General features: G+C 47.6%; 1 protein-coding gene across 2 annotated transcripts in view; it reads left to right on the top strand.

Annotated features, from left to right (window-relative positions):
- IL6R (interleukin 6 receptor) overlaps positions 1 to 15,662 on the top strand; it is a 52,252-nt gene that overhangs the window by 24,432 nt on the left and 12,158 nt on the right. For both annotated transcript variants that reach the window (XM_055584160.1, XM_055584159.1), the window contains 4 exons: positions 670 to 842; positions 1,127 to 1,293; positions 3,220 to 3,361; positions 15,004 to 15,047. In XM_055584160.1, the coding sequence (XP_055440135.1) occupies positions 670 to 842; positions 1,127 to 1,293; positions 3,220 to 3,361; positions 15,004 to 15,047 (526 nt within the window). The remainder of the gene's footprint in view (positions 1 to 669; positions 843 to 1,126; positions 1,294 to 3,219; positions 3,362 to 15,003; positions 15,048 to 15,662) is intronic.

Genomic DNA, 15,662 nt, shown 5'->3' with positions numbered 1-15,662 from the left:
CTGCCCTGGCCTCACAGGCCTATACATGTCATACGTGGGTGAAGTCTCAGGCTTCCAGACTAGGTGGGAAAGTGTCTGACTCAACTCCAGTATCTCTATCACCCAGAAATCCTTTCTGGGCTTACCTGCCAGAAACACTCCCCTCTCCTTGCAAACCCCTCCAGCACTTCGAGCTTCTAGAATGGCATTCCACTGGCTGTCCTAGACCTCTGAGGGCAGGTCTTTTTTGTTAGTATCTTGGGGCCAGGGTGGGGCCTCTTGGTTCGTTTCTGCATCCCCCGCAGAGGCCAGGGCACAGGGCCTGGCAGAGAGCCTGAATGCATGGCCTCCATGATGCCACAGTGATTGAGTTCGCCCTCTAGTTCAGCCCCTTTGACAGCGGTGCCAGGGGCTAAGCTAGATGTCTTACACTCATTTTTCAACTAATCCTAAGAAAGCCCTGTGAGGCGGGTACTATTAACATTACCATTTTCGAGTGAGGAAGCAGAGGCTTGGAGAGGTTGGAGAATTTACTCAAGACCCCAAGTGCTGGTCAGTGTGTGGAGCGGAGATGAATGCCCCCGGGGTGAGACCCCAGAGCCTCAGCGTCTCACCACGCCCCCTGCTCACCCCAGTCCTGGGTAAGTGGCGCGGCTGATAGCGAGCCCCGCCCTTGTTTTGTCTCCACAGTCCGAAGCAAGTCTTCCAGGAGCCGTGCCAGTATTCCCCCGAGTCCCAGCGCTTCTCCTGCCAGTTGGCTGTCCCTGAGGGAGATAGCTCTTTCTACGTATTGTCCCTGTGTGTCGCCAACAGTGCCGGGAACAAGTCCAGCAACCCCTTAGGATTTGACGGCTACAAACTCCGTAAGTGAGCTCTTCAGGCCTCCCTCTGCCCTTTAGCTGTTTTTTTTTTGTTTTTTTTTTTTTTAATTTAATGTTCCTCATGTGCCTTTTGGACTGGCCTGGTGAAGGGTTTGGTGAGCTGGTGCCTTTTGTGCTCTACTTGCCAGGGGTCTGAGTGTAGCAGGGATGTGTGTGTGGCAGTGGTCGGGGGTTGGAGGCGGGGTCTTGCCTGCTGGGGCTTGCGGTCTTCCCGGGTCTCTCCTTTGCACCGTGCTTGCTGCCACATAGGAGCCCTTTTCCCACAGTGCAGCCCGACCCACCCGTCAACATCACGGTCAGCGCCGTGGACAGAAACCCCCGCTGGCTCAGTGTCACCTGGCAGGACCCCCCCTCCTGGAACTCATATTACTACAGGCTACAGTTTGAGCTCCGATACCGGACTGAACGGTCAGAGACATTCACAACACTGATGGTAAATTTTTCTTTTACTCTTGGACAGTAAAGAGTCCTTAGATACTCAGGGGATGGTAGAATGGGTTCAGTTCAGTTCAGACGCTCAGTCCTGTCCAACTCTTTGCGACCCCATGAATCGCAGCACGCCAGGCCTCCCTGTCCATCACCAACTCCCGGAGTTCACTCAAACTCATGTCCATTGAGTCGGTGATGCCATCAAGCCATCTCAACCTCTGTCGTCCCCTTCTCCTCCTGCCCCCAATCCCTCCCAGCATCAGAGTCTTTTCCAATGAGTCAACTCTTCGCATGAGGTGGCCAGAGTATTGGAGTTTCAGCTTCAGCATTAGTCCTTCCAATGAACACCTAGGACTGATCTCCTTTAGAATGGACTGGTTAGATCTCCTTGCAGTCCAAGGGACTCTCAAGAGTCTTCTCCAACACCACAGTTTGAAAGCATCAATTCTTCGGTGCTCACCTTTCTTCACAGTCCAACTCTCACATCCATACATGACCACTGGAAAAATCATAGCCTTGACTAGACGGACCTTTCTTGGCAAAGTAATATCTCTGCTTTTCAATGTACTATCTAGGTTGGTCATAACTTTCCTTCCAAGGAGTAAGCATCTTTTAATTTCATGGCTGCAGTCACCATCTGCAGTGATTTTGGAGCCCAAAAAAATAAAGTCTGCCACTGTTTCCACTGTTTTACCATCTATTTCCCATGAAGTGATGGGACCAGATGCCATGATCTTAGTTTTCTGAATGTTGAGCTTTAAGTCAACTTTTTCACTCTCCTCTTTCACTTTCATCAAGAGGCTTTTGAGTTCCTCTTCACTTTCTGCCATAAGGGTGGTGTCATCTGCATATCTGAGGTTATTGGTATTTCTCCCGGCAATCTTGATTCCAGCTTGTGCTTCTTCCAGCCCAGCGTTTCTCATGATGTACTCTGCATATAAGTTAAAAAAGCAGGGTGACAATATACACCTTGACGTACTCCTTTTCCTATTTGGAACCAGTCTGTTGTTCCATGTCCAGTTCTAACTGTTGCTTCCTGACCTGCATATAGGTTTCTCAAGAGCCAGGTCAGTTGGTCTGTTATTCCCATCTCTTTCAGAATTTTCCACAGTTGATTGTGATCCACACAGTCAAAGGCTTTGGCATAGTCAATAAAGCAGAAATAGATGTTTTTCTGGAACTCTCTTGCTTTTTCCATGATCCAGCGGATGTTGGCAATTTGATCTCTGGTTCCTCTGCCTTTTCTAAAACCAGCTTGGACATCTGGAAGTTCACGGTTCACATATTGCTGAAGTCTGGCTTGGAGAATTTTGAGCATTACTTTACTAGCATGTGAGATGAGTGCAATTGTGCGGTAGTTTGAGCATTCTTTGGCATTGGCTTTCTTTGGGATTGGAATGAAAACTGACCTTTTCTAGTCCTGTGGCCACTGCTGAGTTTTCCAAATTTGCTGGCATATTGAGTGCAGCACTTTCACAGCAATGGGTACTAGAAAGAAAAAAAATGAGTTTTGGGTCCTGGTCAGCCGCTCACTACCTGCATGGCCTTTCCAAAGTCCCTGGACCTTTCTGAGCCTTGGCTGCCTCACTTATGAAGTGGGAATAATAATGCCAGGCCAATTTCCTCCTTACGGGCCCATTTGTGAGGGTGAGAGTGTGACCTGGGGGGAGAAATGGGCTGCCTGCAAGTCAAGGGTGTGTTGGCAGGTTTCTGTGGTGCCTGGGGTAGGAGAAGTGACTTAGCTTATGCTCCTGCTGGCCCTGAGGGCAGCTTCACCTGTTGTGAGCCTCCTGCCCAGCTGAGTGGCCCACTGGACCTGAAAAAGGGAGCACCTGAAGGACGGGGGTGTCTAAGGACTCCAAGGGTCCTGTGGAGCTAACAGGTGCCACTCAGGCTCCACCCCAGAGTCCATTGTGCCTCTCACCCACAGCTGAAGGATCCCCAGTATCACTGCATCATCAATGATGCCTGGAGTGGCATGAGGCATGTGGTGCAGCTTCGGGCCCAGGAGGAATTTGGGAATGGCTTGTGGAGCGAGTGGAGCCCCGAGGTCACCGGCACCCCTTGGACAGGTATGTGATAACTGAGCATTTCATCTTTGTTATTATATCAATTATCTGCTGCTGTGTAACAAGTCTTCCCAAGTGATGCTAGTGGTAAAGAGCCTGCCTGCCAGTGCAGGAGATGTAAGAGACACAAGTTCGATCCCTGGGTTAGAAAGATCCCCTGGAACAGAGCATGGCACCCACTCCAGTATTCTTGCCTGGAGAATCCCATGGAGAGAGGACAGGCCATGGGGTTGCAAAAGATTTGGACATGACTTAGCAACTAAACACCACCACCAACCATTTATCTGCTCAAGATTTTGAAAAATGGTCGGCTGGGCAGCTCTTGTGCCGGTCTGGCCTGAATTAGAAAGTAGCTGCACCAGACCTGCCCTGTCCTGGATGGCCTCAGTTCACCATGTCTGATGGTCGACGCTGGCTGGTGGAGGGGGCCCTCGGGTCTCCCTGAGGTCTGTCATCTTCCAGCAGACCAGCCTAGACTCAAGAGGGAAGATCTGCTCCACAACTTGATAGGAAGAACTTGTAGCTATATTTAACCTACCACAGTTACTAATGCTTTTTACTTGAAAAAAATTAAAGGTAATAATGATCAGTAATTGTGAATAATTACTGTGATTAGTGAAAAATTCCAGGAAAATACAAAGAATAGTTCTTCCCGGTATTCTGACCACCTAGAGAAAACCAGTGAGAACATTTTACTACACTTCTTTCCTCTTCTAGGTATATTTATATGTGTTTATGTATTTATATATCAAATTTCGTGAGTATTCCCATGTAATTAAATATTTTTGGAAAATGTATTGTTTAGCAACTGCATGACTAATGTGTTTTTTTTTTAACCCATGGGAATTATTTTTTTAACTTTTAAAACTTTTATCAAATTAATACATGCTCACGGCAAAGAAGCAGAGAAGGGCTTATAATAATAACCAGTGTCTCTTGTCCCACCCCTTCCCATTTTCAGCCCTGCTCGCTAGATGAAGCTGTTTTTAGTTCTTCTGTCTCCTCCTCTCTGAACAACAAACTAACATGGCTGGGTGTTTTTTCCCCAAGAAAATAATATGAGACGTTATCTTTTCACTCCTTTCTATGAAATATTAGGATTTAATTGACCGACATCCAGTGCAGGAATCTCCCTGATTACAAACTAAAGAGTGTGGTAGCCCAGCCTCTGCTTAAATGCTTCCAGAGATGGAGAGCTTACTACTGTAGGCTTGTAGCAGCCCATTCCATTGTTCCCAGTGTTCTTATTGTAGAATAGTTTCCAGGTTTGCTTCTGTGTCAGATCTGTTTAGCCCTGCAGCATAACTGGACCAAATTAGTTGTTCTTAAATACTAGACAATTAAAAAATAATAGGGACTTCCCTGGCAGTCCAGTGGTTAAGACACCACACTTTGAGTACAGGAGACTCAGATTTGATCCCTGGTCAGGAAACTAAGATCCCACTTGCCCCATGCCATAGCAAAGAAGACAAAAAAAATTTATTGAGTATGTATGGATGAAAAAGAAAGGACAGAAATGATATAAGTTGTCCAGACCCAGCCCCACCTCTGCCACTTTCTTCTGTCTCTGGCTTCTGGGAGACTTAGACATACGCTGGCATTCTTCCCCCAGAATGGATGCTGTGATGAGACGGCCTTTCCTCTACCCTGGCTTTGCAGCATGTAGTCCTCTTCCTTCCCGTCCTGCTGCCTGGGAGAGCCGGCGGAGTGGGCGGTGTCAAGTGCAGGCTCACGCAGTGTCAGGCGCTGCCGTCCGACCCCTCTTATGTCCATCGAGAGCAGGAGGCAGCTTTCTATTGGACCCTATCCTCAGAAGTTTATTTCCTGGACAAGAGTTTTTGTCTTATAAACAAAAGTTTATAAGACTTGGACAAGAAGGGAAGCCTAACTACTCTATCCTCCTTAGAAAGGTCATTTAAATAAATCAGAACATCCTTCAGGCTAGATTGTGTTGACCTGTCCATAGCTGTCTTTGGTTTGTATATACTTTGAGCCAAAACATGCTGAATACCAAACATTGACATGGCCTTAGGAGCCTTTGCGAAGGGAGTGAATCATTTATAACACTGTGTGGTGGAAATGTTCTGGATACAGGCTGACTCCTGTTTACCTTTATCCCAAGCACTTAATTTGGATGGTCACAAATAGCTTTAGAAAATCTTGTTTTGTTATAAAATTCTTGCTTTTGTTTTTTTCTAAAGTTGTGGTAAAACACAAATAACTTACAACTTAAAGCGTGTGGTTCAGTGGCCTTAAACCCTTTCGCATCGTTGTGCCACTTTGACCACCATCCAGCTCCAGAACTTTTTCCATCTTGCAGAACTGAAACTCTATACTAGTTAAATAGTAGCTTCCCATTCATCCCTACCTCCAGTGCCTGGCAACCACTGCTTTACTTTCGTCTCTATGAGTGTGACTGCTCTAAGTACTTCATGTAAGTGGAATCATACTGTATTTGTCTTTTTGTGTCTAGCTTGTATTACTTAGTATAACTTCCTCAAGATTCATCCATGTTGTAACCTGTGTCAGAATTTCCTTCCCTTTTAAGGCTGAATAATATTCCATTGTATGTATATACCATAATTTGTTTATCTGTTCATCTGTGGATGGACGTGGCTTGCTTCTACTTTTTGACTGTCCTGAATAATGCTGCTATGAACATGGCTGTACAAATATGTTTTGATCTCTGCTTTCAGTTCTTTGGAATATATACCCAGATGCACAGTTGCTACACCATATGCTAATTCTATTTGTAATTTTTTGAAGGACTGCCATAGTATTTCCCACGGTGGCCGCACCTTTGCATGTTCCTGCATTCCTATCAGCAATGTGCAGGGTTTTCCTTTTTTCATATCCTTGTCAGCACTTAGTATTTTCTTCCTTTCTTCTTCCCTTCTGTCTCTTTTCTTCTTTCTTTCTTAATACCTCTCCTTATGGGTGTGGTATTGTGGACTTATTTCTTAATTGGAGGATAATTGCTTTACAATGTTGTGTTAGCTTTTGCTGCCCAACAACACGAATCAGCTATAAGCATATATATATTCCCTCCCTCTTGAGCCTCCTTCCCACCCCCAGCCCTATCTCACCCCTTCGGGTCCTCACAGAGCACTGAGCTGAGTCCCTTTGCTTCACAGCTGCTTCCTACCAGCTATCTATTTGGCAATGGCAGTCTCTATACTTCAACGCTACTCTCTCTGTTTGTCCCTCCCTCTCCTTCTCCCACTGAGTCCACAATGGTATTGTGGTTTAGATTTGCATTTCTGTAATAAGTAGTGGTGTTGAAGATCTTTTCATGTGTTTACAGGCTATTTGTATGTCTTTTTTGGAGAACTATCTATTCAAGTAGAAAATTCTTTCTCATGTGAACCCAACTCCGGTCTCACTGGCCCTTGGTCTCCAGGGTAACCCCTGATAAGTCTGCCAGTCTGCTCTCTCCGAATACTTCTGGAATTCCCAGGGGACTTGAATCTGCTTGTGCTGTTCCCAGGCTGTGGAATGGGATGGCTTGTGGATTCCTTACCTGTCTGGTGACCTTCCCTCAAAGCTGGTCTCATCTGTGGATGTTCCTCTTTAAATTGTTGTATTCTCCTGCCAGTGGAGGACGGTGTGGTAGGCACCTGTTCAACCTCAGGTCCTGTGTTTCTGTGACTTGCTACAGTGATCGCGTAAGCTCAGGCAGAACTCTTTTGACCACTTCTCGAATAAGCAGCTGAAGGGTTTGAGCTCCTATTCTGTACCTGTGTGGGTTTTGAGGGGAGGGTCTTCAAAACCCCAGTGGTGAGTATAGCCAAGGGAGAAACCAGCTGCTTCCCTCTCCACTGAGGGCAGAGCAAGAGGAACCTGGATTATTCCCATGCAAGAGGGATTAGGTTGGAAATTGGGGAGTGCTTCTGGAAAATGAGAGGGAGGTTATGTATGTTTTACTGAGGTTACATAAGTTTTAGAGTTATTTGACTGTTTGGGACATGTCACTGCACTAGATACTACATTGATGGGCTTTCTAGCCCCAAAGACCTGCCTCCATCCCTAAAGCCCAGACAGGTAGGATGCGTGTGGAGGTCCTGACACAGAGGCTGAGAGAAGTACATTGGACCTGGAAATCAGGTTGTATGACCTTGGTAACGTTAGTTTACCTCTCAGAGCCTCAGTCTTGTCATCTGTAAAATGGAGTTGATGTGACCTATCTTGTCCCCTTTGGAGAGTTTTTATGAATTTAGAGAAAAAAAAATTTCTTAGTGATAATAACTAGTACTGCAAGTGTAGGAGGATTAGTACTTTGAGTGCTGTGTTGATTGGTTCTTGGTCCGGGAGGATCCACAACTGTTGAGCCCAGGGGTCTTGGGATAAAGAGAGCGGGGCTGTGGACATCCTAGAGCTGATGCCCTGGATACAGTCCTGGACTCATTGAATCGGAATGTAGAGGGGAATGTGAAATGGGGAATGTGCGGGGGTGGGGTGGGGGCGGGGCTGGCGTGGCATCCCACTGTAATTGATAAGGCTGTGGAGCAGACAACACTCCGGCAGTTTAGAAAGAGCAAGAAGGGCTTCGTGGAGGAGGTGGCATTTGCGTTATGTCTTGGAGGGTGTTGGAGGGGTTTCCCAAGTATAGAATGGGGGATTATAGGCCACGGGAACAGCACGTGCAAGGACGTGGACTGTGAACCAACGCAGGGCTCTTTGGCCCGGCGGGAGCACAGGTGTGTGCGTGGGAGGTCCGAGTGGGGCGCGCGGGAAGGCCTGAAGAGAGAGGGGGTGCGGGGCAGAGGTGTGGGGGAGGGGAGTCAGGCGCCTGGGCTGCAGCGAGCGCTGCCCCCTTGAGGCCGAGACCTGGCTGCACGCAGTCTTGTGGAGGCAGCGAGGTTCCCAGCCTGAGGGCGGGGCGCTGAGTCACACAGTTCTGGGGGCCCTGCTCTGGCCTGGAAGGCCAGGTGACTGCCAGCAGCACCTGCCACGGTGACTCATGGAGTCCCTGCCTGTCAGGGCTGATGTCACTCTGATGTCAGGCCAGGAAGGAGAGGTTACACGTTGACAGGCGGCTGGTCAGCCGCTCTTTGCAGGCTGGGAGTTCCTCACGTTTGTCGTCTCCGACAGCACGGGCAGGGCTGGCATCCAGCAAGCCTGTGGACCCTTTGCACAGCGAGCTGGGGCAGAATGCTCAGGAAAAGCCCGTTAGGCATGAGGGTTGTTTCTTGCTTTCATGAATCCCTTTAACTCCCTCTCACACCCTGCTCACCAACACCTGGAAAATATTAAGAACCACCTGTGACAGGTAGTGAGTAGCGGGGACCCATTCTTGGGAGTCACACTGCTGAGGAGGTGCTAGAGGTTTGCGTCCACGTGGCCTTTGGGGGACCCAGCGGCTGGGCTGCACGCTGTCCGGGCAGGTGGGCCTCCCTGGCCCAATCCCTTCAGCTACATACTATCACCTCAAACCCTGCAGTCGGCCCATTCTGGGGGACTTCACTGCGTTCCTCCCCTCAGCATGGCCCGAGGGGAAGTTGTATAGGTTAAAGGGTACTTGGGGACACGTTTCTGAGGAGACCGTGCCCCTTCTCCCCTCCCCGGGCGTCGCCTGACTCTGCCTTTGTGCCGTTTTCCATGGCGACTCCACATGCTGCTTCTACGGGCGGCCTTGTCGTGTCCCCTGGGTGCAGTGTTGTCGCTGGGTGGACTGGGCTCTGGTCGCTGGCACTGCCCCTCCCAGCAGGACCTTAGGGAAGTGCCCAGCTTTGCTTGGTTTCCAGATGGGAATGATAGGCCTGCTTCAGAACTTCCAAACCAAACACCTGCCTCAGTGGGCTGAGAGGACTAACCAAGCTGGACAGCAGTTCACACCCAGCCTGGCACATGTGAGTATATGCCAGATGCTAGCAATTCACCTGTGTTTCAGGCCACATCTGTCCCTTGAGCTCTGGATTCTTGTCTCCACTCTGCCCAGAGCTTGGACCACAAACCTCCCTGTGTTCTTTGTGCGGCGATGGACACTACCATCCAGCCCGCTCTCTGAGCCAGGACATGCCCAGGATAGCAGGCCAGACCACCCTCTCCCTTGGCTCAGGTTCTTGTCCCATGTTGGCAGGATTCTTTTTGTTATTTATTTAGCTGTGCCTGGGTCTTAGTTGGAGCCTGTGGGCCCCTTGCATTGGGAGTGCAGAGTCTTAGCCACTGGACCCAGGGATGTCCCTCAACAGAATTCCTACAAGGATCCCTGAAACTGATTTCTGTCTCTGGTGAGAAAGCACCAACTGTCCTCCACGCCACTGCTATGGGCCTCTTTCTAGATCCACAAGCCTGAATGTTGCTCCCTGGTCTACAGCCATGACTCCCCTTAACTTCCAGGTGAAGCTCAAACTCCTGAGCTTGGAGCAGAGGGCCTTCTCCGGCTGCCTGCCCACCATCCCTCGTGACTGGCCCTACTCGCCTCTTCCCCTCCAGTGGGACCAGCACTTTGGCACTCATGTCTGCCTCTTCATCCACCTTCTTTCCGGGCCCACCACTGCATCACTTCCTTCCACACCCTCCCTACCTGCTCCATTTCTGTGCATAGCTGAAAGTTTCCTGGGATTTCTATAAAATTTCGAAAAGAATTTTGGATACCCAAGAAGGTCACCAGCTTTTCAGTTTGCTAAGTAAGGACCTAAAATTAAATGGTTAAGTAAAAAGTGCTCTGCTGTGCTTAGTCGCTCAGTCATGTTGGACTGCCAGGCTCCTCTGTCCATGGAATTCTCCAGGCAAGAATACTGGAGTGGGTTGCCATTCCCTTCTCCAGGGGACTCTTCCCGACCCAGGGAGCCAACCCAGGTTTCCTGCATTGTAGGCAGATTCTTTACTGTCTAAGCATCAGGGAAGCCCAAGTAAAAAGTAGCTATTGCCATTGACCGTCACTCATTTCATAAGAGGATGAAACAAGGGCTTAATCTCAGAAGGAAAACACTTAAGCTATATAGCTATCCAGTTTGTTTTTTCTCATTTGGCCTCAGACTAGTAGACTTCTCCACAGACTGTCCTGGGTGGTGCTGGGGCCCAGGTAGAGGTGATTTATTTCTCCTCAGGAGATTGTCAGCTCCTCAGTGTGAGGTTTTTGGCTTTTTTGTTTTTCTGAACGAATGGAAAAAAGTGAAAGTGAAGTCACTCAGTCGTGTCCGACTCTTTTCGGCCTCATGGACTGTAGCCTACCAGGCTCCTCTGTCCATGGGATTTTCCAGGCAAGAGTACTGGAGTGGGTTGCCATTTCCTTCTCCAGGAGATCTTCCTGACCCAGAGATTGAACCTGGGTATCCCGCATTGTAGGCAGACACTTTTACTGTCTGAGCCACCAGGGAAGTCCTGCACAAATGGAGGAACAGTGATTAACTTTCTGGTTGGTGGTTTATAGGGTGTGAGGGAAGGCATGTCGTCCAGAGTGGGGACGTTGCCTGGCGTGCCGCTCAGCTTGTGGGTCCCTGTGTCTCCATCCCACCCCCTCTCTGTGAATGTCTGGCTTTGTGGTTCGTCCCTCTCCCCTTGTTCCTTCATCTTTCTGTCACCCTCTGGCTTCCTTTTTCTTTCTTTTGCCTCTTATTCCCAGCCCACTCCTGTGTTCCCTCTCTGTACTCCAGCCCTGGAGCCTAGTAGCCCATATTTTAACTGGTCATAATATACAACTTAAAAGTATTGTGTTAGAAAATGTTTTATGTTCTGTGTTCTGAATTTAGAGTCAGTTTTTAAACAGATGTTTTTGTGTGCTGGGCGCGTGCTAGGTCCTTTAGCCTGTGATCTGAGGTGACCTGTGTAGAAGGAAGCCACCCCCTTCCTTAGAAACAAAGAAGCGAGGTCTAAAAGAAGCTGAGTGCCTTGACCAAAGCTACAAATCTGGTATGAAGTCCTCTGCCATCCTTTGTATCGAATTTCTCTATTCCAGAACCCAAGTAAGCAAACCCAAACCCATTTTCAAATTAATAGAAATACATCTTTTGTTTTAAAAACTCATGTGGAAAAAACTCACAGGTAGTCTCTCTCAGCCTCACTTACTGGACATGGTCATTCATTCATTCACTTTGTTATGAATATAAAAGTACATTGTCCGATCTGGAAATACTATTACGGGGACACACTCCGTGTTGGATGTTAACGTGTCAGTCCTTTTTTTTCCCCAGGTGATTTTCCATAATTGAAATTTTACTAATTACACAGTTTTCAGCAAGATGCAGGCTTATGTTAAGTAGTGAGTTTACAAAGATGAGTAGGATACAGTCCTTGAATTTGAGAAATGTTCAATCTAGAGATGATTTTTTTTTTAAATGAAGTGGAAAAAAGTTTATTCTTGGAGTCAGAAAGCTTTAACACTTATTTCTTACAAAACTTCAGGCAAGCTATTTAACCTCCCTGGGTCTCATTTTCCCCATCTGTAAAGTGGGGGTGATATTATTACCGATCTCAGAATACTCAGAGTACTGTTGTGAGAATTAAATTAGTTAGTTCGCGTTTAGTATTATAGGTAAGGTGGTGCCTGGCATGTAGTAAACTTGGAGTAAATGTCAGGCATCGTCATAGTTGTTGCTGTTACGGTCTCGTGACCGCCACCGTTCTTATGCCCGTTACTTCCTGGCACACGGGGGCATATGGGAGCCGGTGAATGCCGTTTCCTTCCCTTCTTTCATTGCACATGCTAGCTGCAGTGAAACACTAGGAAATATAAAATACGTTTGTCTAAACGGAAAAAATGTATTCTCTGTTGTTGCTAACGTTTTATAGCCTTCCTGAGCCTCTGCATCTGTAAACCTGTAATAATAGTACCTGCCTTGTGAGATACTATGAACATCACGTAGGCAAAGAACCACTTGGAGCTGGAGTAGAGTGAGCGTCCACCAAGGTCAATGGTAGAAGTACTAGCAATATTTTATTAGTATGCAGTTAGTATTAATAATATTATTATTAAACTTATTTTCCCCTGAGCCCTAGTTCCTTATGTAAAATGGAAATGTTTATTAGTAATAGCAATACACCTTCCATCTCAGGGGACAAATGGTCTGAGTCAGGGGTTCCCGTTGTCATCTATCCTGAAGTAGAAAACGGCAACTCACTCCAGCATTCTTACCTGAGAATCCCATGAAGAGAGGAGGCTGGCAGGTTACAGTCCATAGGGTTGCATAGAGTCGGACACGACTGAGAGACTCACATTATTGTCATCTAGGGAGGTTTTTAAAAAGTCTTGTTATGTAAGACAATCTTAACTATGTGTTGGAAAAATTTTGTTCAGTCTGGTAGCATTCCTGGGTTATTTGAGAGAAAATTTCTACTTTAATCTCTGGAAATCTGAGCCACCAAAGATTACACATCCTTTTCTGGACCTCATATCATGTTGGGGGTCAGAACTGAGGGTCAAAAGTATGCTGGTCTCCTTTTCTTCCTGAAATATCTTTCTGGGTTTGAGGGATCTTTTAAAGACCCTGATGGCTGAAACTTACCATGGAGATTCTGAGGCTATAGGTCAAGGATTGGACCTAAAAGACCACTGATGAATCTGAACATGTCTGGGTTTAAGAACCACTGGACTGAATGACCATCCATGGTCAACCATATATCCTATGTAGAGTTGTCCCTGTCTCCTGGTTTTAGCTTTCCTTCCAGCGTCCCCACACCCTCCTTTAATCCTTCAGTCATCCCCTGCTATGAGTCTAATTGTTCCCTGTTAGGTTGGGCTGGGAAGAACACAAAAGAATAAGAGACTGTGTCCCTCCCATTTATCCAAGGTTGATCTGGGGCTGAGTTGCTCTGTGACCTTGGACAAGTTGCTTTCCCTCTCTGGGCTCTCTGTACAATGCGGAGGGCGAACACGCTCTTGTGTCCCTTCCAGTGCTGCTGTTGTGTGGTGTTTTTCCCCTCCTGGGGAATGCACACCCCTTCTGGAAGTTTCTGTCCTGAGCAGAAGAAGGGTCACCCTCTCCTCCAATCCCTTGCTAGTCTTTCTACTCCTGACTCAGGGAGGCTCGACATCTTTGTATAAACTGGTTCTGTGGTATTTTTAATTTCTTGATGGAAAAATGATGAACTGAAAAGAAAATATTTTAAACTCCAGAGCATTCAGTGCCTGGTCCCTCGGGCCCATATTTGCGGCTGAGTCAGGCCTCGTGTCAGCGTTCTCGCTTTGATACTTGCCCTTCTGCAGCCTTGGGGGTTTCTGCAGCAACGTGGTTCCCATGGAGCGGGAGGGGCCCAGGAGGGTGCCCAGTCCACCTCCCTTCTCGGGCACAGTATATTAAATCCATCCAGGCAGTAAGAGTCTGTTGTTACATAATTTAAAAACATATATTTATTTATTTGGCTGAGCTGGGTCTTAGTTGCAGCATGTGGGATCTTAAGTTGCAGCATAGGAGATCTAGTTCCCTGACCAGGGATCGAACCTGAGTCCCCTGCATTGGGAGTGTGGAGTTTTAGCTACTGGACCACCAGCAAAGTCCTAGAGAATCTGTTGTTTAGATAAATATTTTTATTGCAAAAAGGGGCATGCTGCTGCTAAGTCACTTCAGTCATGTCCGACTCTGTGCGACCCCATAGGTGGCAGCCCACCAGGCTCCCCCATCCCTGGGATTCTCCAAGCAAGAACACTGGAGTGGTTTGCCATTTCCTTCTCCAATGCATGAGAGTGAAAAGTGAAAGTGAAGTTGCTCAGTCATATCTGACTCTTAGCGACCCCATGGACTGCAGCCTACCAGGCTCCTCCATCCATGGGATTTTCCAGGCAAGAGTACTGGAGTGGGGTGCCACTGCCTTCTCCAAAAAAGGGGCATACAGGAGATTAAAATGTTAATGGTGCTTATATCTGGCGCTGTATATCCTTCCTTTTTTTTCTTTCTGTGTATGAACATATATTTGTTGTTGTTGTTCTGTTGCCAAGTCAAGTCTGACTCTTTGCGACCCCATGGACTGCAGTACGACAGGCTTTCCTGTCCCTCACCATCTCTTGGAGTTTGCCCAAGATTATGTCCATTGAACTGGTGATGCCATTCAACCATCTCATTCTCTGTCACCCTCTTCTCCTTCTGCCCTCAATCTTTCCCAGCATCACAGTCTTTTCCAATGAGTTGGCTGTTTGCATCCGGTGGCCAAATTATTGGAGCTTCAGCTTCAGCCTTAGTCCTTCCAATGAGTATTCAGAATATATATTACGGCATATCATATAACATGGGCTTCCCAGGTGTCTCTGTGGTGAAGAGTCTGCCTGCAATGCAGGAGTCACAGGAGACATGGGTTTGATCCCTGGGTCAGGAAGATCCCCATGGAGAAGGAAATGGCAACTCACTCCAGTATTCTTGCCTGGATAGTCCCATGGTCAGAGGAACCTGGCAGGCTACAGTCCATGAGGTCGCAAAGAGTCGGACACGACTGAAGCAACTTAGCACACCACATGCAAAACTTTGGATCACACTATATGGACTTTTTCTTGTCTTACATTTTTCATTTAACATTATATCATGTTCTTAGTTATTTTCTGAGATATTTTTAAAGACTATTGCAATGTATGATTCTATCAGAATTTGTATGGCTAGTCCTTTAGGGTTGGATAGTTGCTTGTTTTCAGTGTAAGATACACTATGATTAATTTTATTCTATCAGTCGGGACTTCAGTGTTCATGAATCATTAATAATGACTTTTCTATCCACAGAGTCCCGGAGTTCTACTACGACCAAGCTGCCCACCTCCACGCAGGTGAGCTCATGTTCTTATAAAAGGGTCACGGCGACAGCACCTAGAGTTAAGGGTTGTGGGCTGGCGTCAGGCAGAAGCTGACTCCAATTGCACCTCTACCACTTACCAGAAACGTGGCTGTGAGCAACTAGCCTGAACACAGGGGCTCTGTAAAGCACACCTCTGTAAAGCAGGGGAAGAGCGGTTCTCTCGTCCCAGTGATATAGGCCACGTAAAGTGTGGATTGGTTCTGGCCCGGCTCACTGAGCAGCTGTGTGTCTGGGGGCTGCTGTTTCATCTCTGAACCTCTGGGCATCCCAATAGCTTAGCTTGTGTATCTGTGCCCTTCCCTATGGACTCCTGGTGTCATAATTTTCTGAAAAGAGGATTACCTCTGAAGCTGCTTAACAAATCCTTGTGTAATCCAATTTCCCATTCAACTACATCTCGTCTCCTGGTCCTTAATTCCCTCAATGCTAAGCGGGGAGGCTCAGCCACTCCTGGAGCTGGGCAGCGTGGGGAAGAGCCAGGGTCTTGCATCTTGGCCATATTGGATGCAGGACTGTCCAGGCACCAGCAGGAACAGCTCCAGGGTGCAGCCCACACTCACCGGGCTGGAGGGTGGAGGGAACTGAC

Source organism: Bubalus kerabau, chromosome 6 (genome assembly GCF_029407905.1).
Source record: "Bubalus kerabau isolate K-KA32 ecotype Philippines breed swamp buffalo chromosome 6, PCC_UOA_SB_1v2, whole genome shotgun sequence".
Lineage (NCBI taxonomy): Eukaryota > Metazoa > Chordata > Mammalia > Artiodactyla > Bovidae > Bubalus > Bubalus kerabau.
Note: the sequence above shows the minus strand (reverse complement) of the source record. Positions and strands in the feature narration are given on the sequence as shown.